Here is a 27,132-nt window from a genome sequence, read left to right on the forward strand (position 1 = left end):
GTCGGAAAAGATACTTGATACGATTTCAATTTTCTTAAATTTACCAAGGCTTGATTTGTGACCCAAGATATGATCTATCCTGGAGAATGTTCCATGAGCACTTGAGAAAAATGTGTATTCTGTTGTTTTTGGGTGGAATGTCCTATAAATATCAATTAAGTCCATCTTGTTTAATGTATCATTTAAAGCTTGTGTTTCCTTGTTTATTTTCATTTTGGATGATCTGTCCATTGGTGAAAGTGGGGTGTTAAAGTCCCCTACTATGATTGTGTTACTATCGATTTCGCCTTTTATGGCTGTTAGTATGTGCCTTATGTATTGAGGTGCTCCTATGTTGGGTGCATAAATATTTAAATTGTTATATGTTCTTCTTGGATCGATCCCTTGATCATTATGTAGTGTCCTTCTTTGTCTCTTGTAATAGTCTTTATTTTAAAGTCTATCTTGTCTGATATGAGAATTGCTACTCCAGCTTTCTTTTGATCTCCATTTGCATGGAATATCTTTTTCCATCCCCTCACTTTCAGTCTGTATGTGTCCCTAGGTCTGAAGTGGGTCTCTTGTAGACAGCATATATACGGGTCTTGTTTTTGTATCCATTCAGCCAGTCTGTGTCTTTTGGTGGGAGCATTTAATCCATTTACATTTAAGGTAATTATCGATATGTATGTTCCTATTCCCATTTTCTGAATTGTTTTGGGTTTGTTATTGTAGGTCTTTTCCTTCTCTTGTGTTTCCTGCCTAGAGAAGTTCCTTTAGCATTTGTTGTAAAGCTGGTTTGGTGGTGCTGAACTCTCTCAGCTTTCGCTTGTCTGTAAAGGTTTTAATTTCTCCATCAAATCTGAATGAGATCCTTGTTGGGTAGAGTAATCTTGGTTGTAGGTTTTTCTCCTTCATCACTTTAAATATGTCCTGCCTCTCCCTTCTGGCTTGCAGTTTCTGCTGAAAGATCAGCTGTTAACCTTATGGGGATTCCGTTGTGTGTTATTTGTTGTTTTTCCCTTGCTGCTTTTAATATGTTTTCTTTATATTTAATTTTTGATAGTTTGATTAATATGTGTCTTGGCGTGTTTCTCCTTGGATTTTTCCTGTATGGGACTCTCTGTGCTTCCAGGACTTGATTAACTATTTCCTTTCCCATATTAGGGAAGTTTTCAACTATAATCTCTTCAAATATTTTCTCAGTCCCTTTCTTTTTCTCTTCTTCTTCTGGGACCCCTATAATTCCAATGTTGGTGCGTTTAATGTTGTCCCAGAGGTCTCTGAGACTGTCCTCAGTTCTTTTCATTCTTTTTTCCTTATTCTGCTCTGCAGTAGTTATTTCCACTATTTTATCTTCCAGGTCACTTATCCGTTCTTCTGCCTCAGTTATTCTGCTATTGATTCCTTCTAGAGTATTTTTAATTTCATTTATTGTGTTGTTCATCATTGCTTGGTTCCTCTTTAGTTCTTCTAGGTCCTTGTTAAATGTTTCTTGCATTTTGTCTATTCTATTTCCAAGATTTTGGATCATCTTTACTATCATTATTCTGAATTCTTTTTCAGGTAGACTGCCTATTTCCTCTTCATTTGTTAGGTCTGGTGTGTTTTGACCCTGCTCCTTCATTTGCTGTGTGTTTTTCTGTCTTCTCATTTTGCTTATCTTACTGTGTTTGGGGTCTCCTTTTCACAGGCTGCAGGTTCGTAGTTCCTGTTGTTTTTGGTGTCTGTCCCCAGTGGCTAAGATTGGTTCCGTGGGTTGTGTAGGCTTCCTGGTGGAGGGTACTAGTGCCTGTGTTCTGGTGGATGAGGCTGGATCTTGTCTTTCTGGTGGGCACGTCCACGTCTGGTGGTGTGTTTTGGGGTGTCTGTGGCCTTATTATGATTTTAGGCAGCCTCTCTGCTAATGGATGGGGCTGTGTTCCTGTCTTGCTAGTTGTTTGGCATAGGGTGTCCAGCACTGTAGCTTGCTGGTCGTTGAGTGAAGCTGGGTCTTGATGTTGAGATGGAGATCTCTGGGAGATTTTCGCCATTTGGTATTACGTGGAGCTGGGAGGTCTCTTGTGGACCAGCGTCCTGAAGTTGGCTCTCCCACCTCAGAGGCACAGCCCTGATGCCTGGCTGGAGCACCAAGAGCCTTTCATCCACACGGCTCAGAATAAAAGGGAGAAAAAATAGAAAGAAAGAAAGAAAGAGGATAAAATAAAGTAAGATAAAATAAAATAAAGTTATTAAAATAAAAAATAATTTTTAAGAAAAAAATGTTTTAAAGTAAAAAAAAGAAAAAAAAAAAGACAGACAGAACCCTAGGACAAATGGTGAAAGCAAAGCTATACAGACAAAATCTCACCCAGAAGCATACACATACACACTCACAAAAAGAGGAAAAGGGGAAAAAATAATATATCTTGCTCCCAAAGTCCACCTCCTCAATTTGGGATGATTCGTTGTCTATTCAGGTATTCCACAGATGCAGGCACATCAAGTTGTTTGTGGAGCTTTAATCCCGTGCTTCTGAGGCTGCTGGGAGAAATTTCCCTTTCTCTTCTTTGTTCGTACAGCTCCCGGGGTTCAGCTTTGGATTTGGACCCGCCTCTGCGTGTAGGTCGCCTGAGGGCGTCTGTTCTTCGCTCACACAGGATGGGGTTAAAGGAGCAGCTGATTAGGGGGCTCTGGCCCACTCAGGCCGGGGGGAGGGAGGGGTACGGATGCGGGGCGAGCCTGCGGCGGCAGAGGCCAGCGTGACGTTGCAGCAGCCTGAGGCGCGCTGTGCGTTCTCCTGGGGAAGTTGTCCCTCACAAATAAATATTCTTGATACAATCGGGGAACTCTCTACCTGGGTATTAGATGGTTGTTATCAATACATGATATTAGGAATTGTTAACTTTGTTAAGTTTAAAAATGGAACTGAGGGGGAATTCCCTGTCTGTCCAGTGGTTAAGACTCCACGTTTTCACTGCTGAGGGCCCAGGTTCAATCCCCGGTTGGGGAACTAAGATCCCACAAGCTGCGGAACTAAGATCCCACAAGCTGCATGGCATGGTGCAGCAAAAAAGTTAAAAAAAAAAAAAAAAAAAGAAAAAATCAAATAAAAATGGAACTGTGGGGGCTTCCCTGGTGGTGCAGTGGTTGAGAATCTGCCTGCCAATGCAGGGGACACAGGTTCAAGCCCTGGTCTGGGAAGATCCCACATGCTGCGGAGCAACCAGGCCCATGAGCCACAACTACTGAGCCTGCGTGTCTGGAGCCTGCGCTCCGCAACAAGAGAGGCTGCAATAGTGAGAGGCCCGCGCACCACGATGAGGGGTGGCCCCCGCTCGCCACAACTAGAGAAAGCCCTCGCACAGAAACGAAGACCCAACACAGCCAAAAATAAATAAATAAATAAATTAATTAATTAATTAATTATTTAAAAAATGGAACTGTGGATATTTTTGTTGGTTTGTTTTGAAACTCCTTATCTATTAGAGGTATTACTGAAGTACATGAAGATAAAGTGATTATGTGTGGTATTTGCTTTTAAAAATCCAGTAGGGTTACAGCAGAAAATAACACAACATTGTAAAGCAATTATACTCCAATAAAGATATTTAAAAAAAAAATCCAGTAGGGAAAAAAACCTGTGTTGTATGGAAGGAGTGTGGGAACAAAACAATGGCAAATTGTTAATAACTGTTCAGACTAGGTAATGGGTTCATGGAGGTTCATTTTATTAATTACTCTACTTTTGCGAATGCTTGAAACTCTCCATATTAAAAAGTTAAAAAGAAATAAAAGAAAGCAAATTAGGACTGGGAAATGAAGCATCTTAAGTTTTGAAAAAAGAAAGAAAAAAAAAGAAACAAAACTCAAAATTAGCACTTACATGCTACTGATAGGTTATGACATAAACCTTCAGCCCTTAGAACTGTCATAAGAAGACAATACTACTCACCATCCTCATGGTCGAATCTTCCCAAAACAAAGTTGATTCCAATCCATGCATAAACCCCTAAGTAAGAAATATAAAAGCCCTTGCTTAATTCTCTACTGCTATAGCATGTATATACCTCTCCCAGGGCTGCTCTTTTCCTCCTTTTCTTGGAAAAAAAGTGATAACAGTATTTTATTCCACACTCTCAGTGTATGAATTTAAAATCTTTTATCTTGTGATGTTTTTCCCTTTTAAAATTATTTGCATTTTCTAAATTTCCTACAATGAATAGGAATTAATGTATAAAAATAAATGTTAAAAGATAAAAATCTTGGAGTTCTAGTTCTGGGCAAGCACACTCACCCTGTCTCCCCACTGACTACAAGTATAAACTCTGGATAAAATATATGGAGCAGCTTTCTGAGAACTCTGAAAGTAAATGATAGTGGGCACACTGGGACAGAGATCAGACTTTAAAATATCACCAAAACCACAGTGAATTTCCCATTTTTCCCCCTCAGATACTGCCTGGCCTGGACTCAAAATCAGCTTGAAATACAAAAGTACACACCAGATGTGGACAGAAAGAACTTCAAGACTTTGCTTTGTGGTCCAAGGATCAGAAAAGGGGACTCCAAAGGTTCAGAAAGAGTGGTGAGAAATTCCTTGCTTTTTAAAAAATTTTGTTCTCTCCTACCCCAGGCAATCCTGCAACAGCAGAGGTAGAGACTGGGTAGATGCCTAAACCTCTGAGGGATGTGAATCCTTCTTTCTGACCAGAGGAGCTAGAGCCTCAAGAGCTGGGGCAAATCCCTATTGCTTTTTTTTTTCTCCTTCTGTCCTCTACCACTTAGCCTTGGATACAGATGCAGTCATGGGAAATACATGGCAGAGTGGGCAAATTAAATCCCTGGCTTTCTGATCTAAGGACCATGAAAGTGAACCTCAGGGAACCAGAAAGTATTGGGGAGATTGTGGAGAGTGGGGAATAAACTGGTGTAGGAACTCCTGGGCTCACATGCATGATCTGACTCTAAACAACATATCAAAGCTTTTGAGAACTGACATACTGGCTAGTCAACCCATTTGTATGGGCTGCGCCCAGGTTCAGACTGGCCACGGGCTGGCACACACATGGGACAAATCCAAATAGCCGTGCCAAAGCTTTGAAAAATGAATCACAGCCCACAGAAGGCAGGTCAGAACTTAAGGCTTAAACCTAACCAGTCTGCTAAGACAAAAAAAAATTAACATTCTCTTTATGATTGAAACAAGACCCAGGGTCTAACAATGTAATATTCAAAATATCCAGGATACAATATAAAATGACTTGTCATACAAAGAACTAGGAAAATCTCAACCTTTCCAATCTCAAGGGAAAAGATGCCAACGCTGAGATGACACAGGTGTTGGAATTATCAAATAAAGCAGCTATATAGCCAGGAAATAAGAGCAGCCTTCCAATGAATGGAAAGATAGAAAGTCTCAGCAAAGAAATGGAGTAAAACCAAACGGGAATTTTAGGACTGAAAAAGGCAATACTGAGATTGAAAAAGGTGAATCTTTTCCTTTATGTGAACTGCAGCTAGAAGACAAAAGATTTTCTGTTTTTCAAGAAATGGAAACATAATTCATCATACAGGCCACATTTGGGCTACATGAGAACATGCATTCAACTCCACCCCAAAACTACAAACCCCAAGTGCAAGCTTTTACTCCTCAAGGCACAATACCTTCCTGCTTCCCAGAGATCACTTCTGCCTGAGACTGAGAAAAGAGGAAGTCAAACTCCAGAGGTAAATCTTTCACTAGATCGGCCAAGATAGCCAACTGCTTCCTGCAAGAAAGAACAAAAAACCTAAGAGTTAATGGTTAAACTCTCTTCTCACAAACAACCTCAACTTGACCTTCTACTTAGTCTTGTTAGACCTCACTGTTCACCTACCCAAGACACTTGATCCCTGCTTCTGTTTGGTACCCCCTTCAAGATTTCAAAGGTTTAAAATTACTCAAAAGTATAGCCTCCTCAGGGCAGGAATAAAGACGTAGACATAGAGAATGGACTTGTAGACACAGGGCGGCGGGGGTGGTGGTGGGGAAGCTGGGGCAAAGTGAGAGTAGCATCGACATATATACACTACCGAATGTAAAATAGTTAGCTAGTGGGAAGCAGCAGCATAGCACAGGGAGATCAGCTCGGTGCTTTGCGATGACCTAGAGGGGTGGGATAGGGAGGGTGGGAGGGAGGCTCAAGAGGGAGGGGATATGGGGATATATGTATGCATATGGCTGATTCACTTTGTTGTATAACAGAAACTAACACAGTATTGTGAAGCAATTATACTCCAATAAAGATCTATTAAAAAAAAAAAGTATAGCCTCCTTCTTAAAAGGCAATATGGTAACAGTAATACTTATCCTTTATACAATGTTACAATTCAAATATTATTAAAAGATGAGACTATGGTTCTATGCCTCTCACAGGCTAAGTATGGATAAGCTGCAGGAAACTGAAACACAGTTTCATAATCTATAAAACAGATGTAATTATGTTATTCCTAACCACTATGAAAGGAGGCTGTTAAATTGAGGAACACAATCTCATCCTTAGATCTCACAATACAGAAAAAGTGTCTCACATCACCACATAAGAAGCACTGTTTGGCCCACAAATTTTTACATGATCCTTTACATTAACAATGCACTTTTAAATCTCCTTTTCCATATTTCAAGGGTTGATTTTTTTTTTCTTTATAAAAATCTTATCATTTGGAAAACCCAGATCAGGATCAAAATCCAAAGGTCATAATTTGGGGATGACGCTTGAAGCTTAGTATCTACAGGGCTGTTTTGTCCTCTAAAGTTTTATGTTATTAGTATTATCAGATAAAGACAAGCAAAGAAACAAAGCTAGAGGTGATCATATAAATCTAGAGACAATGCTGGTTAAAAATAAGAGTAATTATCTTGGATTTTTAAGATTACTCATTACAAAAATATTCTGCTGGCTATACTGGTTGTCAGCATGACTTGGTGAAGAATGTTATTAGCACTTGAAAGTGAAAATTACATTTAAAGTAATAATCTTTCAATATATAATGTCATTGTTATACACAAGAAATTTTTATGATAAAAATTTCATATGGGGAACTAGAGGTGCTATTTAGCCCTCCTTATTGGATATGGTTCTAAACTACCCAAAGAAGAGGGCTTGCTGGTTTTGGTGATGACATGGAAGAATGGGTACCAACACACATTGCTGTTTGGAATATAAATTACTGGTACAACCTTTCTAAAGGGTAATCTGGGACTATGTATCAAAATTTTTAATGTGCTTAACCTTTGACCCAGCAACTACATTTTAAGACATTTATTGCAATGAAATCATCAGATAAGAATACAAAGAGAAAAAATACCACAGCATTATTTATAACAATGAAAAACTGGAAATAACCTAAATGCACATACATCAGTAGTGACTGGCTAAATAATTTATGGTATAGTCATGCAATGTAATAGTACACAGATGTTAAAAGAAATGAGGTCAATTTATATCTACATGTATTGACATGAAAAGATGTCCAATATATTTTGAGTTCCAACAGGTTACAAAACAGTACATATAATATGATCCCAATTTATGTTAATAAACAAAACACTCTTCATGTATTACACAGGATAGGACAGAACTTTCATTTTCTAAAATTCAATATTGTTTCTTTATTAAAAAAAAACATTTTATGGCAAAACACTGACAGCTGTTGAAGCTGGGTGGCAAGTAAATGGGGATTCATTACATCATTCTCTCTACTTCTATATACATTTGAAATTTCCCATAATAAAGTGTTTTTTTCTTAAATTATCACTTTGTAATTCTTTAAAGGTATTTCCGTTACAAACTAAAAAGGCAGTGGAACAAATTCTCTTAGTCTAGGCCTTCGGCAAAAAAATAAAACCTAATGCTAATAAATCCAAAATACAGTCTAGGGGATTCAAACCCATTTTGAATATTGCTCACAAATGCTAATAAATTAACAAAGCATTAATTATACAAAACAGGTTCTTGCAGTGATTGTTACACTTACGTCGACAACTATAGCTACCTTAGAGGTAGCAATGATTTCATAAGCCCAGGGTAGATCGAGGCATTATTAAAAGAGGTGATCAAAAAACAAGTTAAAGGCAAGTTCTTTAAAAATTCTTAAGATAAAATAAATATTAATATTCAGAGCTTCCATGATGACAGGGAACATCTTAGACAAGTGGGGTGGAGCTACATAGTTGGTTTTGTTTAAATTGAAACTTCTTTGACAAACAGAGGAAAGGCTGGGCAGTGCCAGGAGATGAGGCAATCCTCTCCTTTGCTCCAGACACACAAAATGTGGCCATTTCATCACCCTGCTGGTTGGCTCTGCCTTTTTGACCTCCGAGTCAGCTTTTTCTCTGACCCTCCACCCTCCTTCCTTGTTTGTGAGACCTTAGTCCACAGCCCTGTGATGTGGCACCACCTATGTCATCCATACTCTTCCCATGGTTTCTAAAATTTTGAATGATGTATTACTTATGTCAAAAACAAAAATTCTAAATTGCACATGTAGTATGATTACAATTTTGTAGAAGTTACACATAGATATACAGAGAGAAAGGAATAGGACAAAATGAAACAGTTTTGATAGGATAGTAGAATTATAACTTCTTTGTTTTGATTTTAAGATTTCCTTTAATGATGTAAGGTTCTAGCAATAACATTTTAAACTTTAGTTTTAAAAATAAGTAAAAACAAACCAAAAAAAAAAAATTTAAAGACCAAGATGTATGGGAAAACAAGGAGCTAGAAGGCCTTTCAGATTGACAAATGGCTACATAAAATAATCTGCTTCTCAACAGTAAACCAGTAACTCTGTGTCTGAGCAGAAGGAAAGTAGTCAACTGGAAGAAGTGTTGACATACATGTCTGGCACAAGCAGAATGGAGCCCTACACACATGGCGGAGGTTTTCATTGCTGTTGGCCAAGTATATGAAATGAAACTTTGTGGAAAAGGGAACTGCTATTTATCAAGGAAAAACATTTAAGCTAATGAAAAATACCCGATGACTATGAGACTGTGAACATTCCAGAAGGATGGGTGCTCAAGTTAAGGGAGCTCATTCCTACCTCAAGACCATAATAAGTATGGAGGGGTCAGGGAGGTGTCAAAGGGGAGAAATCACAAACAAGGAGGGGTCTGACCTAAGCGTAGCTGCTGCCTCTTCGTCTTCCTCCTCTTTCAGTGAAAGAAGAAGGATCAGGTGGCAAGAAGCCAGGCTGAACTGCCAAGGTCAAGTGGAAAAGGCTTAACCAGCAGAGGGTGAAAAAAGTGATCTAAAGCAATGGAGACTAAGCTTTGCAAGTAGCACCAACTATCACCAGGGAGCCAGGCAAAGTTATAGAGAAAACCCCATTCCTACCAGAGCCCTCCTACTAGCCCCCAGGTACCCAGTCCCTCAGGTGACCCTCCTACTACCCTTCTGAAATTATGCTCCCCCTCTAGGTGCCTCATGATCCAAATTTATTACATCACCACTGCTCCCAACCCTCAATCAAAACTAAGAATCATTACAGCCATCTCAAATAGATATTGATCCCAAAGAAGCAAATGACATGGAGGTGTGATCAACTGATTGTGAAATAACGGGGTGTAGGAGTGGCTCTGCTCTATTTTGAGCAAGAAGTCTTTTAGTGCCACCTGTCAACTCTGTGTGCTATACCCACATCCTGCCTTCAGACCAGGGAACCACAGAGAATAATGTATGAAACTGCACTTTCAACTCTTGTGCCACCCACTCTCCTGCATCTCACCTCTCGGAGAGAAGCCTCATGCCTGCTGTGCATAGGATGTAAAGGGGGGTCTCCTTGTGCTTCCTCACAGGCACATGAGCAGCAGCAAAGCTCAGCAGAGGACGAAGGTAATCGCTGACATGTTCTGGAGTGTCTGCCATTGCAGAGATTCCTTAAGTAAGATAAGATACTTTCTTTAAAGAGCAGATCACATAGACTCAGAAGACTGATACCCCATAAGGTTCTGTTTAAGGTCCTAAACATTTATTTCATAAGAGTAGGGCAGCAATGAATCCCTCCCATTATCCAGAACCTCCAGAAGAAAAGGGTAGCTTTCTTTCTCCCTCTTCTCTTCTGTCCTCTCATTTCTGTAGCAGATAAAAGAGATTGACAATGAAATATATTCCATTTAGTACCTGGCTTGATTTTTTTAACCACTGGTTGGCTGTTACGGTCTCTCATCTGTTTGATGTCCAGCAAGTCATGAGGATTCCCATTATGTCTTGGCCAGAAATAAACAAAAATCCGAGAGCCACTGCTGCCACAGTCCACAACAAGTCCATAATTTAGATTTGGGTCTTCAGTGTCAGTAGCTTCAAGATCTCCTACTCGAGCCAAATACCTAAGCCGGGCAAAAAGAGAAACTAGTGTTAAGCAAATAGCACCACCACTTAATTCATCTGTTCGTGAGTCTTCATTAAGTGCCTACATGTGCCAGGCACATGGGACTACACATCCTAACAAAGGAATGAAACAATATTGACCATATTTACTGATGTATATGAGGCAACAGCTGGTTTATACTGAAATTAGGTAACCAAAAGACTCCCCTAAGTTTGGGAGCAGTTCTGAAACTGGCCAGGGTAGCAAATCTTTTACTAAGCATTAAAGGGCTTCTAGGCCTGAGTAAATACTGAGCCACTAAATTTGAGGGTGGTTTGCTATGCACACTAGATAACTAAAGCAATTCTAATAATTTCTTTTCTATTTATCTATCCTTTCTGTATATAAACATGAAGAATATGGCGGAATGATAGCTGGCTGACAGCAGGAAGACGGAACAAGTAAAGATGTTACCACCAAAACCCCAAGGTTTGAGTCTCGGCTCTAGCACTTTCTACGTTTTGTGAGCTTCAGGAAATTACTTCTCGCAAGCTGTTCCCTCGTCTGTGAAATGAGGGTAGTTAGGAGTCTCTACCCTCAGAGAGACAACACACTGCTGTGCTGCTACCTCTGCTCTTATTGTCACATGATAACTATTGGGAGAACAAATAGCAGAAGACTCTCTGGAGAAAAGGGCTGAAATATCCAGAAAGAAAAGAAGGCTAAAAGCTGGTAAAACCCTTCTTCTGAGTGATGAGGCTTTAATAAATATTAAAGTTTCCTCAGAGTGTAAGGGTCTGAAAAGTACAAATGTCACTGATGACTCCTCTTCAAAGGCTTCACCTGAAGAGGAGCCCGGTGAGAATGAGAATGGCTTTTAGCTTATTACTCAAAAAAGGAGAGCTCTTTCTTGGCGCTAATATATAATGCATGGTAGGCAGACTAAAATTTTGCCTTCTAGATTCTTTTAAATTTGAATAAATATTACCATAGGTTGAGCTAATAATTGAATGAATATTCTGAAAGTAATGTTGTGAATTTTTTCAAGTAATACACCTAAACTCCCTTCTGCCCTATCATCCAACATTGTCTTTAGAGCTAACCTCCAGATCCCCAAGACCCTTACGTAGAACCCTTTAGAACTAGCTTTTGTGAAGCCTGAAACTAATATAACGGGGGAGGAAGGTTCTTTTAAACAAAATATTCAACATTACAAATACAAAAGGGGCCCACGCAAGTGAGGGGCCTTGAATTGCAGGTAACATTCCCTTCACAGTAAATCCAGAAAAGTAAGCCATGTGTCATACCTCTCAGAACAATCTACCTGTGTTTACTGGTGATTTCACATTGCTACACAGACTACAAAGTTCCTTATTTTGGACAGAAAAGCAAACTTGATGAAAAGAAGACCATGTAGAAACAGTTCTGAAATCAAAAACGTAGAGCTGAGTACCTTTCCTATTCTATAACACAAAATGCATTTTTTAAAAAAGAGAACATATATTTGAGCTTCAATACAATGCTGTAAATTATTGCATAGGATAGGGTCAGGTAGAACCTTTTTCTGGATCTGATATGAGAGTGAGTTGCGGGAAGTGAAGCAGATGGTAAAAGTCTGTTACACACTAGAAAGTTTACAGCCCTAAAGATTCCATTCCACCACAGACTTTCCCATTCTAATCAAATGATTGGGCTGAAACGGGCTCACAATCCACCAATCAACTCATAACAGCTCACTTCTATCACAGGAAAGCTGGGCAGACATCTGTGTGCCACAGATAGAAAAGAAATAGGCAAGATAATCCATCTCGAGCCCAAAGTGACTTTTCATTTCTCATCAGCAATCTTTCTATTTCACAGATCTTTATTTGCTTTCCTTCTCTGAAAACCATCCCTTCTACTTCTCTTTGACAAGATTCTGGATCCTGTCCCCTCCTGCTTAATGAATAACTTTTTCCAGTACATTGGTTCTCAAAATTTGGGGGCTCAGGACCCCTTTATAGTCTTAAAAAAGTTATTGGACCCCAAAGAGCTTTTGTGGTACATCTATCTATATTTACCATGTTAGAAAATAAAACAGAACATTTAAAAATATTTATTTATTTATTTAGACACAATAGCAAACCCATTACATATTAACATATTTTATGAAAAACAACTATTTTCTAAAACAAAAAAGTTAGAAGAGTGGTATTGTTTTAGAATTCTGCAAATCTCTTTAGTGTCTGGATTAATAGACGATAACTAGATTCTCATATTTGTTTCTGTATTCAATCTGTTACGATAAGTTGTTTTGATTGAAGTATATGAAGAAAAATAAAGCTTCACCCAGATATGTTGTTGGAAAAGGGAAGAGTACTTTTTAGATCATCGGTACTACACTGAAACTCGACAAGTGGAGTTTCTTAAAGGTTGGTTGCAATGTGGAATCTAAACTCTAAGAACTTTTCATACTGTTACATTAAAATGCACTGGTCTATCTTTCACTTTAAACTGCTTTTACCCATGCGTAATGTTGTCACATCATATACTGGAAAATACTGGTTTGCTGAGCTATGCAAATCTTAACGTTGACACATTTCATTCTACCAAAAAAACCACACACATTCATTAATATCACTACCAATTTTATCAAAAAAGTCTTTTAAGTATTGGGAAGCTATCAAACTTACAGTGGCAGATACAAATTTCCCAAACTTCTAATTTTCACTTAAAAGCTCAAATTTTATCACTGGCAATAAATACTGACAGTTATTTTCCTTAAAGTGACAGGTTTTTACTTCATTCATTTTCAAGAAAATGTCTATGAAATACCCACATCTGAAATCTACAGTTTTTCTGACAGTTATTCTTTCAAGTGAAAAATAGTATTCCATGACTGTGTTCAGCTCACAACTCAAACAATTGCCTAAGTGTTTTTCCTTGAGACAACCTGAGTATGCAACAGAAGTGCTTAATTCCTATTTCCCATTTTGTCACACAGAATATTAAAAAGATATTCTTAAGTGGAATTAGACTTTTCTTCCCACTGCAATTGTGTGACAATGAAGACTACCATAACTACTAGTATAACTTGGTGCTCTATCTTGATTTGTGCTAAGGCACCAGCAGTTTTACCCACCATTGCTTTTGCATCATCAGTGTAAATGTCAACTCATTGAAAAAGGCAAATAATATCACCATAGCCAAAAGGTAGAAGCAACTCAGATGTCCATGACAGATGAACGGATAAACAAAAAGTGGTATATACATACAATGGAATATGATTCAGCCTTAAAAAAAAGAAGGAAATCCTGCCATATGCTACAACATGGGTGAACCTTGAGGACATTATGCTAAGTGAAATAAGCCAGTCACAAAAAGACAAACACTAGATAATTCCACTTATATGAAGTATGTAAAGTAAGCAAATTCATAGAAACAGAAAATGGAATAGTGGTTACCAGGGGCTGGGGATAGGGAAAAATTAGGGGTTGTTGTCTAATGGGTATAGAGTTTCAGATTTGCAAGATGAAAAAGTTCTGGAGATTGGCTGCATAGCCATGTGAATATGCTTAACAGTACTGAACTATACACTTAAAAATGGTTAAGATGGGTAAATTGTGTTATGCGTTTTTAAACACAATTTTTTAAAAGGGCAAACAACATCTTAGTATTATTATCAAGATAGTTTTGGCCTCACAGACTCCCTGGAAGGGTCTCAGAGACTCCCAAGCGTCAGTAAGCACTTTGAGAACCACTACTCTAACGCGACCTTTTTTCTTTCTAACATCCGTTTGCTTCTCTACCTATTCCTCCCTTTCCTTTCTTTGATATGGCTTCCCAGTTCTCAAGAAGCCTCTCCTCTCCACTTCTAATTCTAATTCTCTGGCCATTTCCACCACATCTGCAGTGACTCCCTTCACTGAAGTCTTGAACGCCTCAAAGTCATCCATGAGGGCTGGAATCAACTTCTTCCAAACTTCTGAGTTTTTAAAAAAATTTTTTAATTGAGGTGTGGTTGATTTACAATGTTGTGTTAGTTTCTGATGTACAGCAAAGTGATTTGGTTATACATATACATATTTTCATATTCTTTTCCATTGTGATTTATAACAGGATATTGAATACAGAAAAAAAAAAAAAAAGAAGCCTCCCCTCAACAAGCTGATTCTTGTAATGATCTAAAAAAGGCCTCCTCCTTCTGTTCTAACATGTGGAGTGTCATTATTCTCTTTAAGCAGTTTGCTTACATTTCAGTATGAGCCCTAAGACTTCTTTCATATTTGTTTGCTCCACCTCTCCATTTAGACTCTCAGCTTCTCAAGAGTAATTACCTGAACTGCATACCTCAATACAGTCACAATGTTCCTCACATTTCTCTGATACGTATCAATCAATACTGATTGGCTTGGGCCTAGAGCTCACAATATGAAGCTGCTAGTTTGTTAACTAACATAATAATTCATCTATGTCTTTGTATAGCTATATTCAAAATCAGTTGGTCTCCTTAGAAAATTTCAATGGCTTTCCAAAGCATCCTGTCATCCTCTTTGGTTCCTGTCAAGATAAGCAACTTTACAGCTCTAATTTGGGTACAACTCAACTTTGCTTTCTCTTCTCTTAGAAGTCGCCATGTGTGCATTGGCAGAAAAAAGTCAGCTGACACTAGAATACAAGGGAGAAAGATAGGACCAGATGACATTTATGTTACATTTCCCACTTGAATCCTTGATCAGTTGCTTCAGGCCACAGAAAGTTCTGGAATTCTGACCTCTTATGACCTAATCAGGCTTCTTACACTTTTCAACCACCTGAAGGTCTTCCTCTGTCTAGGCTCCTAACGCGGATGGATCACTGGTCCTTTCTTGGATATTTTCATTTCTGATTTGCAGTCCTAGCCTTAGCCATCATGGTTAATTACTTGCATTGCTGGATCCTTCTGCTTTGCTGATACTGCACTAAGTCAACCCCTAAAGAAGACCTAAAGCCCAAGAGAAAAGTTCCAAAAGCTTTGGATCCCTCACATCCACCGTCCCAGGAGAGATCTGATTCATCATCACATGCACTTACCCCCGCCTCACACACATATATCCTCTCTATTTGAGAAACATGATTTCCCTCTGGTCACTGCTGAGTCAGTGAAAAGAAAGATACCCACATATACATCACCCAAGGTAGAATTGGAAGACATTGCTTTTCGTTCCCATTATCCTCAAGACATTAACAGCATTAGAGCAATAACTAACCAAACCATTACCTAGCTTACAAAATCAACACTAATTATACCACTTCTAGAGTTCAAAAAGAACTCAGTAATATGCCAAAAGTCCATTAAAGTGATCCCCCATCAGCATGGAGCTACCACCTCTTTGATGAATGTCATCATATCCCAACTCTGTTCAAGGCTCAAAACCAAATATAATGACATTACAGCCAAAGCAGCTGTGCATGACTGATGATAGCAATACATACCCAGAAAGGCATCTTGTAAGGTTACTACTTATCTCCTAACAAGATTAATCAGAGCAGTCAGGAACATTTATAATTTAAAGCTCTGCTTATAAACATAAACACCATTAAGGACAAGTAAATGAATAAATGAATAAATGCAAATAAATGCCTTCAATTTCACCAGCAAAATCTCTGAATTTTTCCACTGTACATAAGAACCCTTAACTTCATCTGTATATCTTTTTATCATTTTTATTCTAACCATAAGTAATGGCTCTTTTTCACTTGCTTTAAACAGAATTAAAACTCCTAAGGAAGGTCAGTATTGAGCCGATTGCTGACACAGTAGCTCTCATTCACAGTTATTCCCAGATGGCAAAGGAACATGAAGGCACCACCTTTCAATAGCTACATTCTTCAGGACAATAAGTCAACCAGACAAAAATTTCCCCACTAATAAAGACAGTAGTGGGGCTACCAAAAAGTGAACAATATTAAATATTAAGGTGAAAAAGAAATGTACTGAATATACAGAACATTTAAGTAAGAACGGTTCACTGTTTGTCTTGCACAATATGTATGAATACATGCTAAAAGTACCCCTTATACTAAAAATTATTAATAAATTTTAACAATTTACCCAGTATCCAGGACTAGCACTTTCCAGCAGAACTTTCTGATATGATGGAAATATTCCCTTTCTGCACTGTCTGATAGGATAGCTACTAGCCACATGTGGCCAGTGAACACTCGAAATGTGACTAGTACAAATAAGGAACTGAATTTTTATTTTATTTAATTTTAATTAATATATATTTAAATAGCCTCTGTGGGTAGTGGCTACCCTATTGGATACCACAGTGTAGACAGTGTTTGTTGAGTAAGTGAATAGATGAATGAATAAATGGGTGTAAAATATGAATTAAGTAGGATGAAGTTGTTGGAGCACATCTTATATGCCACATGCTAGATAAATAGTTGATTAAAACACATCTAACAAAAATTATTCTTAAAAATAGCTTTGCTGTGCGTGGTCGGGGGAAGGCAAGAGGTATATGGGAAACCTCTCTGTACTTCTGCTCAATTTAGCTGTGAATCTAAAACTACTCTAAAAAATAAAGCTTGTTTTAGAAATATAAATTAAAAAAAAATTCTGGATTCTATCCTTACTGACACCCATCATTCTGTAAATTTACCTTTTCCTAAATTCTAGTTCTGACGCAAACCTTCTGCTCTCTCCTTCCAGAAGCAATGCGGGTATATGCTTGTAAAACAACAGCTCTTCAGCTTTGAAACTACTGAGGGAAAACCCCCATGCAGGCTTCTAAAATCCTGGGCCATATCACCTCAGAGGTGATATGCTATATATACACTAATATGTATAAAATAGATAACTAATAAGAACCTGCTGTATAAAAAATAAATAAAATAAAATTTAAAAATTAAAAAGAAAAAAGAAGTGATACGCTAGGTTCCACCAATGGCTGAAAAAATTCAAATTAAAACATTTTTTTCAATATAAAATATTGATATAATTTCATCATGTGAATTAAGAACAATTTAAGTTGGAAAAAATATGACTATATTCAATGTATGTAATATAAAAATCACAACCACAACAAGCACTTGTCCTAATTTTTTATAAGCTGTTGAACTTGAGTGTTAGGTGTTTTCATCAATTCCTAATCATTTGTTTAATCATTTTATCATCAGCTAGTGCTTACCAGTGCCTAAGTAGTTAACAGCTGCCACAAAAAAGAAATTCCGGAAGGAAAAAATTTAAATGGAGATAATGCTTCCCCTTATCTTCATTGTATATTTGCAGGGCACAAAACAGAATTAGAGAACAGAAAAATCAAGATTATTCCAAATAATACTAATAAGACTAATATCTGTGATGTACCAGGCAGTCCTAGGTGTTTTTCTTTTTTACTCCAAATGACAAGACAAGGCAGGCATTTTACCTCCACTTTATACTTAAAGAAATGAGATCTCAGAATACAGCACCTGTCTGAGATAACCCAACTAGAGAATGACAGGCTGATTAGCTCTAAAATCAATCCTCTTTCCCCTATACCACAATACCTCGTTCCCAGATAAATATAACTAAACTGTACAGCAATGGTTCCCAACTTAGGCTGCATATTAGAATCACCTTGAGAAAAAGTCCAGTTATTTGCATTTTTTAAAGGTCCCCAAGTGATTTGGATACATAAAGTTGAAAACCACTTACTTAAGGTCATCATTAACACAAATAATTAGACTGTATAATAAAATAGTTTTAACAAAATGTGTAAAACTGTTTAGCACTATAGAAACGGTCTGTAGAAATTCTGAGTTATTGAGTCTACTTTTTTTTTTTTGGCTGTGTTGGGTCTTCGTTGCTGAGCGTGGGCTTTCCCTAGTTGCGGCGAGCAGGGGCTACTCTTTGTTGAGGTGCACAGGCTTCTCATTGCGGTGGCTTTGTCTTGTTGCAGAGCACTGGCTCTAGATGTGTGGGCTTCAGTAGTTGTGGCACGCCGGCTCAGTAGTTGTGGCTTGCGGGCTCTAGAGCGCAGGCTCAGTAGTTGTGGCGCATGGGCTTAGTTGCTCCGCGGCATGTGGGATCTTCCTGGACCAGGGCTCGCACTCAGGTCCCCTGCATTGGCAGGCGGATTCTTAACCACTGCACCACCAGGGAAGCCCCGAGTCTACTTTTAATAAATTTCCTCTCTCCTGCCTCACTGTCAAGATGTCAGTACATTATTAATTACTGTCATCAGTGTGCCCGCATCTAATGACCATCACACCCTTCCCACTACCACCATTCTAACTTGTTATTATTTGCTGTGTCCTGAGACAAGAGAGAACTAAGCTAATTACAACAGTATGCACATGTACACAGTACTATATTTAAAATGGATAACCAACAAGGACCTACTATATAGCACAAGAAACTCTGCTCAATATTATGTAACAAACTAAATGGGGCAAGAATTTGAAAAAGAATAGATATATGTATATGTATAACTGAATTGTTTTGCTGTACATCTGAAACTAACACAACATTGTTAACAAACTATACTCCAATATAAAATAAAAAGTTAAAAAAACAAAAACAAAAAAACAGTATGTAAAACAAAAGTAAACAGCCTCTATGTGAGAGCCTTTCTTATCAGTATAGTACATAAGCTCTTAGTACATGAACTCAGTGATATCAAATTTGGTTACTCATGAGCCTCTTCTGATTAATTTCTGATTCTTAACTTTATTCCTCATTCTTGACTATGTACAGTTCCTGATTCTTTATTCCTGATTCTACATAGTTATACTTAAACTATTATCTCATCAGGAAACAATTATTCCTTCACATCTGCCTCCCTAACTAGATTATTAACTCCATGAGTTCAGGGGCCACGTTTTATTCATCTTTGTACCCTAGTGCCTAGCACAGAGTCACACACACAGCAAGCTCTCAACAGATGTTTGCTTCCTAAATGACTCATGTAGGCAGCCATGAGTGAAGTTTAAGGACACATGGTAATTTGTGGCCATATGCACATAACGTTTCATTAAAGAACAAGGAGCTCTAGGCTATATGGCTGCTGGCTGCTCAGCCAGAGCATTACAGGGTGTGAGGATTTTGTTAAGATCATTACACAGGCACAGTCTCTGTGTTCCTTAGCTCTGTGGCTAACTTGTTTCAATTAATTCAGCATAAGTATTTATTGAATCTGGCCACCTGAGTTTAGTGCTAGATAAGAACTATCAGATCACTCTACCTCCCACGTATCCCTCAGATGCATTTACTTCTTTTCATCATCATTGCTGCCACCCAAGTCTAGGCCACCATCATCTCTCTACTGGAGGATTCCAATTCATTCTCCACCATGCCATCAAAGTGACCTTTCTGTAAAAAGCATTTCTGATCATATCACTCTTCAAAGCCTTTCAAAGTCTTCCCTCTGCCCTTAAGATAAAGTCTAAACCCCCTAAAATGGCTTAACAGGCCCAGCCTGATCTACCTCTCCAGCTATATAGATCACCACTCACTGCCTAGTAGTCTTTACTCCAGCCATATTATCCTACATAGAATTCCATAATTAGACCATGCTATGTTCCAGTGAGAAACTGTGCTCAGGTATGTCAAGAAAAACCTCAATAAGCATTTAAAAAACTCAAATTATGGGCTCAGTTTTCCAAAGCTACAGGCTTCTTAAGACCAATTGTTGACAACGCTAGTCATCTATCTAAACAAGTGTTTCCTCTTTGAAAAGGAAGAAAGAAAAATACAAAGGAATAGTGCTGCTAGAGGAGAAAAGTTTGAAAATATAAACTTCTTGAGAAAAAGTACCAAGTCTCCATGTCCTAGTTCCTATCAACCAGCACATAGTGGCTGCTCAATAAATGTTTGTTGAATGAATGAATGAATGAATGACCAAAGTGAATAGGAAATGAGAAATTCTGGGGACAGAACAACCCAGAAATATTAAGGGGAGGAGGTATGTGTCCCAATTCTGACCAAAAATGATTCAAGGAAAGGGTTGCTGGAGGTTTCCAGGAAGGGTCTTCACTCTTATAAGAAAGCATGGAAGACCCGTTTCTCTCCTGCAGGACATGAGTGAGGATGCAGGTAGCCCTCCCTGGCTGCTATTATGCAACCATTTAGTAAGCTGACAAAATGGGCAACTGAGACAGAGACTCCCATCCTGACAGCCAATGTTGAACTTGTGGTCCCTCTACCCCTGGACTTCTTGTTATGTGAGCCAATAAACTTTGTTATTATTTAAGTTGGTCTGACTGTTACTTGCAGCCCAAAGCCACCTAACTGATACTTTCTGGGAAGCAATAAAGAGAAAATCATGTTGAAGATGATGAACACATGTCATCATTTCATTCTGTAGCCTAATCATAAACTAACCTTTAAAAAATAGCAAAATAAATCACTGTTTTAAAGGAATATAGATCTTCTATGCAACTGGTAAGGCATTAAAACTATATCAAATAATTCAAATATATTTTCTGTGAAAAAAGGTATTCAGTTCTCACTGAACTAACAGTAGATTAGACTCTACAGAAGAAAATACTAATGAACCGGAAGGCATGGCAATATATTAATAAAATATCCAGAAAAAAAAGACTGAAAAAAAAAAGAGAAATGACTAGAGCACCAGTGAACTGTGAGAAAACGTCACACGGCTCAGTATGTCACTGGAGACACCAAATGAAAAGTGGGAGAGGACAGAAAAATATTTGAAGAAATAATGGTTAAAATTTTTCCAAATTTGATTTAAAATTATAATCCATAGATCCAAGAATCAACAAATCACAAACATAAGAATCATGAAGAGGGAATTCCCTAGTGGGCCAGTGGTTAAGACTTCGCCTTCCAATGCAGGGGGTGTGGGTTCGATCCCTGGTCTGGGAGCTAAGATCTCACATGCCTCAGGGCCAAAAAACCAAAACATAAAACAGAAATGATACTGTAACAAATTCAATAAAGACTTTAAAAATGGTCCACATCAAAAAAATCTTTAGGGCTTCCCTGGTGGCACGGTGGTTAAGATCTGCCTGCCAATGTAGGGGACACGGGTTTGAGCCCTGGTCCAGGAAGACCCCACATGCCGTGGAGCAACTAAGCCTGTGCACCACAACTACTGAGCCTGCACTCTAGAGCCCGCGAGCCACAACTACTGAGCCCACATGCCACAACTACTGAAGCCCGCGTGCCTAGAGCCCATGCTCCATAACAAGACAAGCCACCGCAATGAGAAGCCTGTGCACCCCAATGAAGAGTAGCCCCCGCTCGCCACAAACAGAGAAAAGCCCGTGCACAGCAACGAAGACCCAACACAGCCAAAAATAAAATAAAATAAGTAAATTTAAAAAAATAAATAAAAATAAAAATTATTTTTAAAAAAATCATAAAAAAAAGAAAAAAGAGGGCTTCCCTGGTGGTGCAGTGGTTGAGAATCTGCCTGCTAATGCAGGGGACACGGGTTCGAGCCCTGGTCTGGGAAGATCCCACATGCCGCGGAGCAACTAGGCCCGTGAGCCACAACTACTGAGCCTGCGTGTCTGGAGCCTGTGCTCCACCAACAAGAGAGGCTGCGATAGTGAGAGGCCCGCGCACCGCGATGAAGAGTGGCCCCCGCTTGCCACAACTAGAGAAAGCCCTCGCTCAGAAACGAAGACCCAACACAGCCATAAAATAAAGAAATAAAGAAATAAATAAAAGTAACAAATGTTCAAGTACAATTGGTGTCTTTGAAAAAAAAAAAGAAAAAAGAAAAAAGAATCATGAAGAAAACGACACCAAGGCACATCATAATCAAATTGTTTAAAACCAGTGATAAAGAGAAAACCTTAAAAGCAGCCAGAGGAACACACATTATGTACAGAGAGAACAAAGATAAAAATGACAGCAGACTTCTCCTAAGACAAGCCAGAAGACAGTGAAGCATCATCTGTAAAGTAATGAAAGAAAAAAACGATCAACCTAGAGTTCCATACTCAGTGAACATTTCTTTTAAAGGGAAAACAAAATAAAGACTCTTCCAGTCATATAAAAGTTTAAAGAATTCACCAACCACAGACTCACACTACTAGAAATGTTAAAGGAAGACCTCTAGGCAAAAGGAAAACGAAACCAGATGGAAATATGAAATCTACACAAAGGAATGAAGAGCCCCAGAAATGGTAAATATACAAGCCTTTTTTTCTTATTTTTAAAAACCTCTTTAAAAAATAATTGAATGCTTAAAGCAAAAATAATAACACATGGTGGAGCTTATAACATATGTAGAAGTAAAAGGTATGACAACAATAGCACCAAGGCCAAGGGGAAAGAGAGGAATGAAAGTACATTGTTGTTAGGTTCTTACACTGTGTGTGAAGAAGCATAATATTACTTGCAGTAATAAGTTAAAGATGTATACTCTAAACCCTAAAGCAACCACTGAAAAAATAAAAACAGTGTTATATCTAATAAGCCAAGAAAGGGGCTAAAATGGAATCATAAAAAATGTACTCAATTCAAAAGAAGGGAAAAAAAGAGGAAAGACAAACAAAGAACAGATGTGATAAGCAGAAAACAAATAGCAAGACAGATTAAAACCTAACCAATTGATAAATGTAAATAGCCTGAACGGCCCAAATAAAAGGCAGACATTGTCAGATTGGGTAGAAAGAAAGACTCAGCTAAACTCTGCCTACAAGAAGCTCACTTTAAACATAAAGACACAAATAGGCTAAAACTAAAAGAATGGAAAAACATCTATCATGCTAACACTAACACAAGAAAGCTGAAGTTGCTATTGATATATTAATACCAGACTAGTAGATTTCAGAGCAAAGAATATAATCAAAGATAAACAGAGTCATTTAATAATGATAAAAGGGTCAATTCATCAAGAGTACATAACAATCCTAAACATTTATGAACCCAGTAAGTCTGCCCACCAAGACAAAAAAACAGAAAGATGTCTTTCATGGTTAAAATGCAGCAACAGCATTCCTGAATCAAAACTGAACATTGCCAAAATGGGGCTTAAGATCTTCTTTATGTAATACGTGGTATGCAGTTTTACTAATAAAAGTGCAGTATTCCCCAAAAGAGTCAAAGGTGGTAGTGTGTTAAACAGCTTATCAAAATATTTATGACTTCAACACCAAAGCCAATCGAAGCGATGTAAAGCTGACTCACCTTTCGTATTGCCTGTCTCGTGGTAATGAAGCACCCCAATGTCGAAAGTCCATGATTAACATAAGTAAAAGGAGGAGACAGGATATGAAGAAGAGTCCTAGGAATGCCACCCGCTGCCGGGGAAATGGGCTCACTGTGGGCACAGTGAAGTACCAGGAGGCTGGGCAGAGGTAGGAAAAACTGATCCTGAAATGAGACAAACATTAGTAAGAAAAGTCTGTACAATCCAGTGCTAAAAAATGGTTTTTAAGCTGAATTAAAGCGCTTCCTGATAAAGGCAAAAAATTCATGCCCCCAGAAGTCTAAATGTTCATTTAGTCTCGAATTTTAGAAAAGGACATATATAGTTCATGGAGCTTCTACTATTTAAATAAAAAAAGCCTCCTCTGCTCTTTTTTCCAGGGTCTGCACTTTGGGATGCAGTTCAAAGAACCAACTTCATGTTAATGAAAAGATCACCAGGGCTTCCCCGGTGGCGCAGTGGTTGAGAATCTGCCTGCCAATGCAGGGGACACGGGTTCGTGCCCTGGTCTGGGAAGATCCCACATGCCGCGGAGCAACTAGGCCCGTGAGCCACAACTACTGAGCCTGCGCGTCTGGAGCCTGTGCTCCGCACAAGAGAGGCCGCGATAGTGAGAGGCCCGCGCACCGCGATGAAGAGTGGCCCCCGCTTGCCACAACTAGAGAAAGCCCTCGCACAGAAACGAAGACCCAACACAGCCAAAAATAAATTAAAAAAAAAAAAAAAAAAAAGTCTCCAACTAGTCTATATGGGGCTAAGCTTCAAATTTACCTTTAAAAAAGAAAAAGAAAAAAAAAAAAAAGATCGCCAGTCTCCCTGTGCAATCTCATAATGCTGAAGAATCAGAGCACTTGTAACATTCCCATCAAGAATGCTGTCAAAAAAACTGGATAGTCAGAAAATTTATTCAACTGATTTTTAAAAATATTTTAATAGGTAACATACGCGCACAATGAAAAAAAAAATCAAACAGTTTAAAGGATATATAATGGAAAGTGAGTCTTGCGCCTTAACCCCATCATTTCCCTCTCAGAGGCAACCACTGTTACTCAGGGATAGTCTATGTATACACAAGCATAAATACATACCATATAGGTAATGTATCTGTGTATGTGTCTGTGTGTGTATCTCCATTCCTTTGGTTTTACACCATACCTACTGTTCTGCATCTTTCTCCACTTACTCTATTTGACAACTGTCTCATTTGGTACATGTTGCTCCACAGAGCCACATTCATCTTTTCTGAAAGCTTCAGAGTGTTATAATGTATGGATAAGCATATTCAACTGTGAAGTTCACTTTCCATAGTAATTCAGAAGGACCTCGGTCTGTTTTCAAAGTTCATTAAAAAAATTGTTTTTTTGTTTCTTGTTTTTTTTAACCTCCTCAAGGGGCACCTAGCCTCACTCAAGTGGAAATTTGAAAGAACATTACAATCTAGCACTTACCAGAGCTGAGCGAGCACTCACTCTATCACCCCGGGGGCTCTGGGCTGTAAGGTATTGTTGAATCTGCCTTCAAAAGAATGCAGCTTTGATCTTTGCATCCATCTGACCAGGCTGCGAAGTCCAGATGCAGCCCTAGAGCAAACCTCACTCGTAACAATCTCCCAGCCACCCCCCACTGAGCTCCCAGCTGAGGATAAAGTCTGCAACCTTACCTAGCCATGGGTTCCCTTCAGTGGTCTCAAGGCCTGTCACCTCCTTTTCCTTTTGCCTTGAGAAGGTGGTCTCCTCGTCCCAGTCATCTCCGAAGTCTGCAGCCTGGAAAGAGTTGGTTGGGGTTCCGGCTCACCTCCAGCAGTACCCACGAGACTAGACCCCATACCCCACCACGAGAAGCTCATGGCGTCCACCCACTCCCCGGGCTCCCACTCCAGATCCGTATGCTCTTGTTCCTGCGGCTCAGTGGACCCTACCCGGGCTCCCTGGGAGCGGGGTATTCTAGAGGGCCAGCGACGTCCTCGAGGAACCCGCGGTCCGCAGGTGGCGGGGATGGGGGTTCCCTCTTCCCCTCGCCGCCCCTCCCGGCCCCGCAGCCCTCCCGCGCTCACACTCACGGGTCGAGCGGCCCGCCGGCTCCCTCAGCTCCGCTCTGCTAGGTCCCGAAGTGCTCCCCGCGGCCTCTACCCGAGCCGGAAGGAGGCCTGGGCCGCCGGCGGCGCCACGTCCCCAAGGAAACCGCAGGGAGCCAATGACTGACAGGGGGCCCGCGGAGAGGGGCCCGCCTTCCACCCAGCAGGGGCCGCGGGCGAACCAGCTCCGTCGGCCACACGTCGGTCCGCCAGGGTGGCCAGTCCCCTAGAGCGCTAGGCCTTAATGCCCGCCCCGGGATTTCGAGCGCGTCCAATCCGGAAGGGCGTCGTGCGGGGCTTCGCCTGGAGGGGCTGGCTGCGGCTCACAGGTGAGCAGTACCGAGCGGCGCCCAGGTGCCTTGCGGCTGCTGCCCTCTCGGTGGCGCGAGTTCTCTGCTGGCTGTTTTCTCTGCGGCCGTTTTCAGGACGGAGCGGCTCGGGTGGGTGGGTCTCGGGGTGTTCGCGACACAAGTGCATCCCTTGCCTAAAGCCAGTCGGAGGTTTTGTGTCCACAAATCCTGCCCTGCAGAATGGCAGTTCTCCCACCACAAACCTTCCCTACAGCCTCCCAAACAGATGCCCCGGATCCACTGTGTTGTCCCATGAGAAAAAAAACACAAGTTGGGGGGGTGGGTAATGACGACTACACCGCAGCGCTTATATCCATTCATTCAACATTCATTGAATGTCTACTGTGAGCCAAACATTAAGAGCGGCTGTGTCCCTGCCCTCCCGAACCTTAACAGTGATACACAAAAAGTAATGTTTCCTGAATGTTGTTTTTCTACCTTGCTTACACCAGCCCCTTCTCTCATGTCCAGGCGGGAGCCGCTTGGACAGGATGAAGTCCAAGTCCTTACAAACTTGGCACACACATGGCCGTCCACGACCCGCCCATGCAGCATCTTCTGCTGCTCCTCGCCTCCCTCATCATGCTCCAGCAACGCACCTCTGCGGTTTCTGCCCTCTTGGGCTTTGCTCACTCTGCCTCCTCCACCCCCTCCCCTCCACCTGCCTTGAGTTTCCTTCCCTGCCTCTTTACCAGGTCAACTCGTCCTCATCCCTTACCACTCGATTTAAGGGTCAATTCCCCTAAAAGCCTTACTTGATCTACACCTTTATAGATGCCTGTTGTTTCACTTACCACATTGAATTACAATTATATTTATGTATCTCTCTATCCCAGTAGACAGAATATCCTTGAGGGCAAGGACTATCTGCTTGCATAGCAATGTTGGGCACTGCCTGGCACATAAAATACAACTAATATATGATCAATAAGTGAATGAATGACTGTGGAAATAAATGAAGACCACCCAAATGAGAACAAAGAGGTTATTTATTCTATGCCTGCTATAACAAGGCAGTCAACCACTATCACTTGGCATCTGGCAGAGAATCAGAGGCTGTTAAGGGAGTGGGGAAGTTTAAGGTGGAAAAACAAAAAGGGAAGATTTCATGTATGCACCGAGTATTGGCATGGGGAACCTGGAGGCAGGCTAACTAGAAGCAAGGCATCTTATGTGATTGTTTTGGGGGAGCATATTTGACCTTCTCCAGTTGGTCCTGAGTTGGAAGGGCAGGGGCAAAAATTAGGGATGCTGA

At 39.9% G+C, this 27,132-nt stretch overlaps 1 protein-coding gene across 5 annotated transcripts in view; it reads right to left on the reverse strand.

Moving 5' to 3' along the window:
- The window catches only part of ENTPD7 (ectonucleoside triphosphate diphosphohydrolase 7), a 61,635-nt gene extending 36,014 nt beyond the window's left edge, over positions 1–25,621 (reverse strand). For 3 of the 5 annotated variants that reach the window (XR_009703024.1, XM_061207822.1, XM_061207617.1), the window contains exons 1-7: positions 25,513–25,621; positions 25,114–25,216; positions 23,432–23,617; positions 10,128–10,333; positions 9,733–9,883; positions 5,626–5,729; positions 3,914–3,970 (exon numbers count right to left, since the gene is read on the reverse strand). Coding sequence is in view for 4 of the 5 variants with exons in the window: in XM_061207822.1 (XP_061063805.1) it covers positions 3,914–3,970; positions 5,626–5,729; positions 9,733–9,883; positions 10,128–10,333; positions 23,432–23,617; positions 25,114–25,121 (712 nt within the window). In the remaining variant the exon portion in view is untranslated. Of the gene's footprint in view, positions 1–3,913; positions 3,971–5,625; positions 5,730–9,732; positions 9,884–10,127; positions 10,334–23,431; positions 23,618–25,113; positions 25,217–25,371; positions 25,460–25,506 lie in introns of those variants that run through there. The other 2 variants (XM_061207703.1, XM_061207743.1) reach the window with 2 other exon arrangements.
- Between the last annotated feature and the right edge of the window lie 1,511 nt (positions 25,622–27,132).

This window comes from Eubalaena glacialis, chromosome 1, assembly GCF_028564815.1.
Source record: "Eubalaena glacialis isolate mEubGla1 chromosome 1, mEubGla1.1.hap2.+ XY, whole genome shotgun sequence".
Classification (NCBI taxonomy): domain Eukaryota; kingdom Metazoa; phylum Chordata; class Mammalia; order Artiodactyla; family Balaenidae; genus Eubalaena; species Eubalaena glacialis.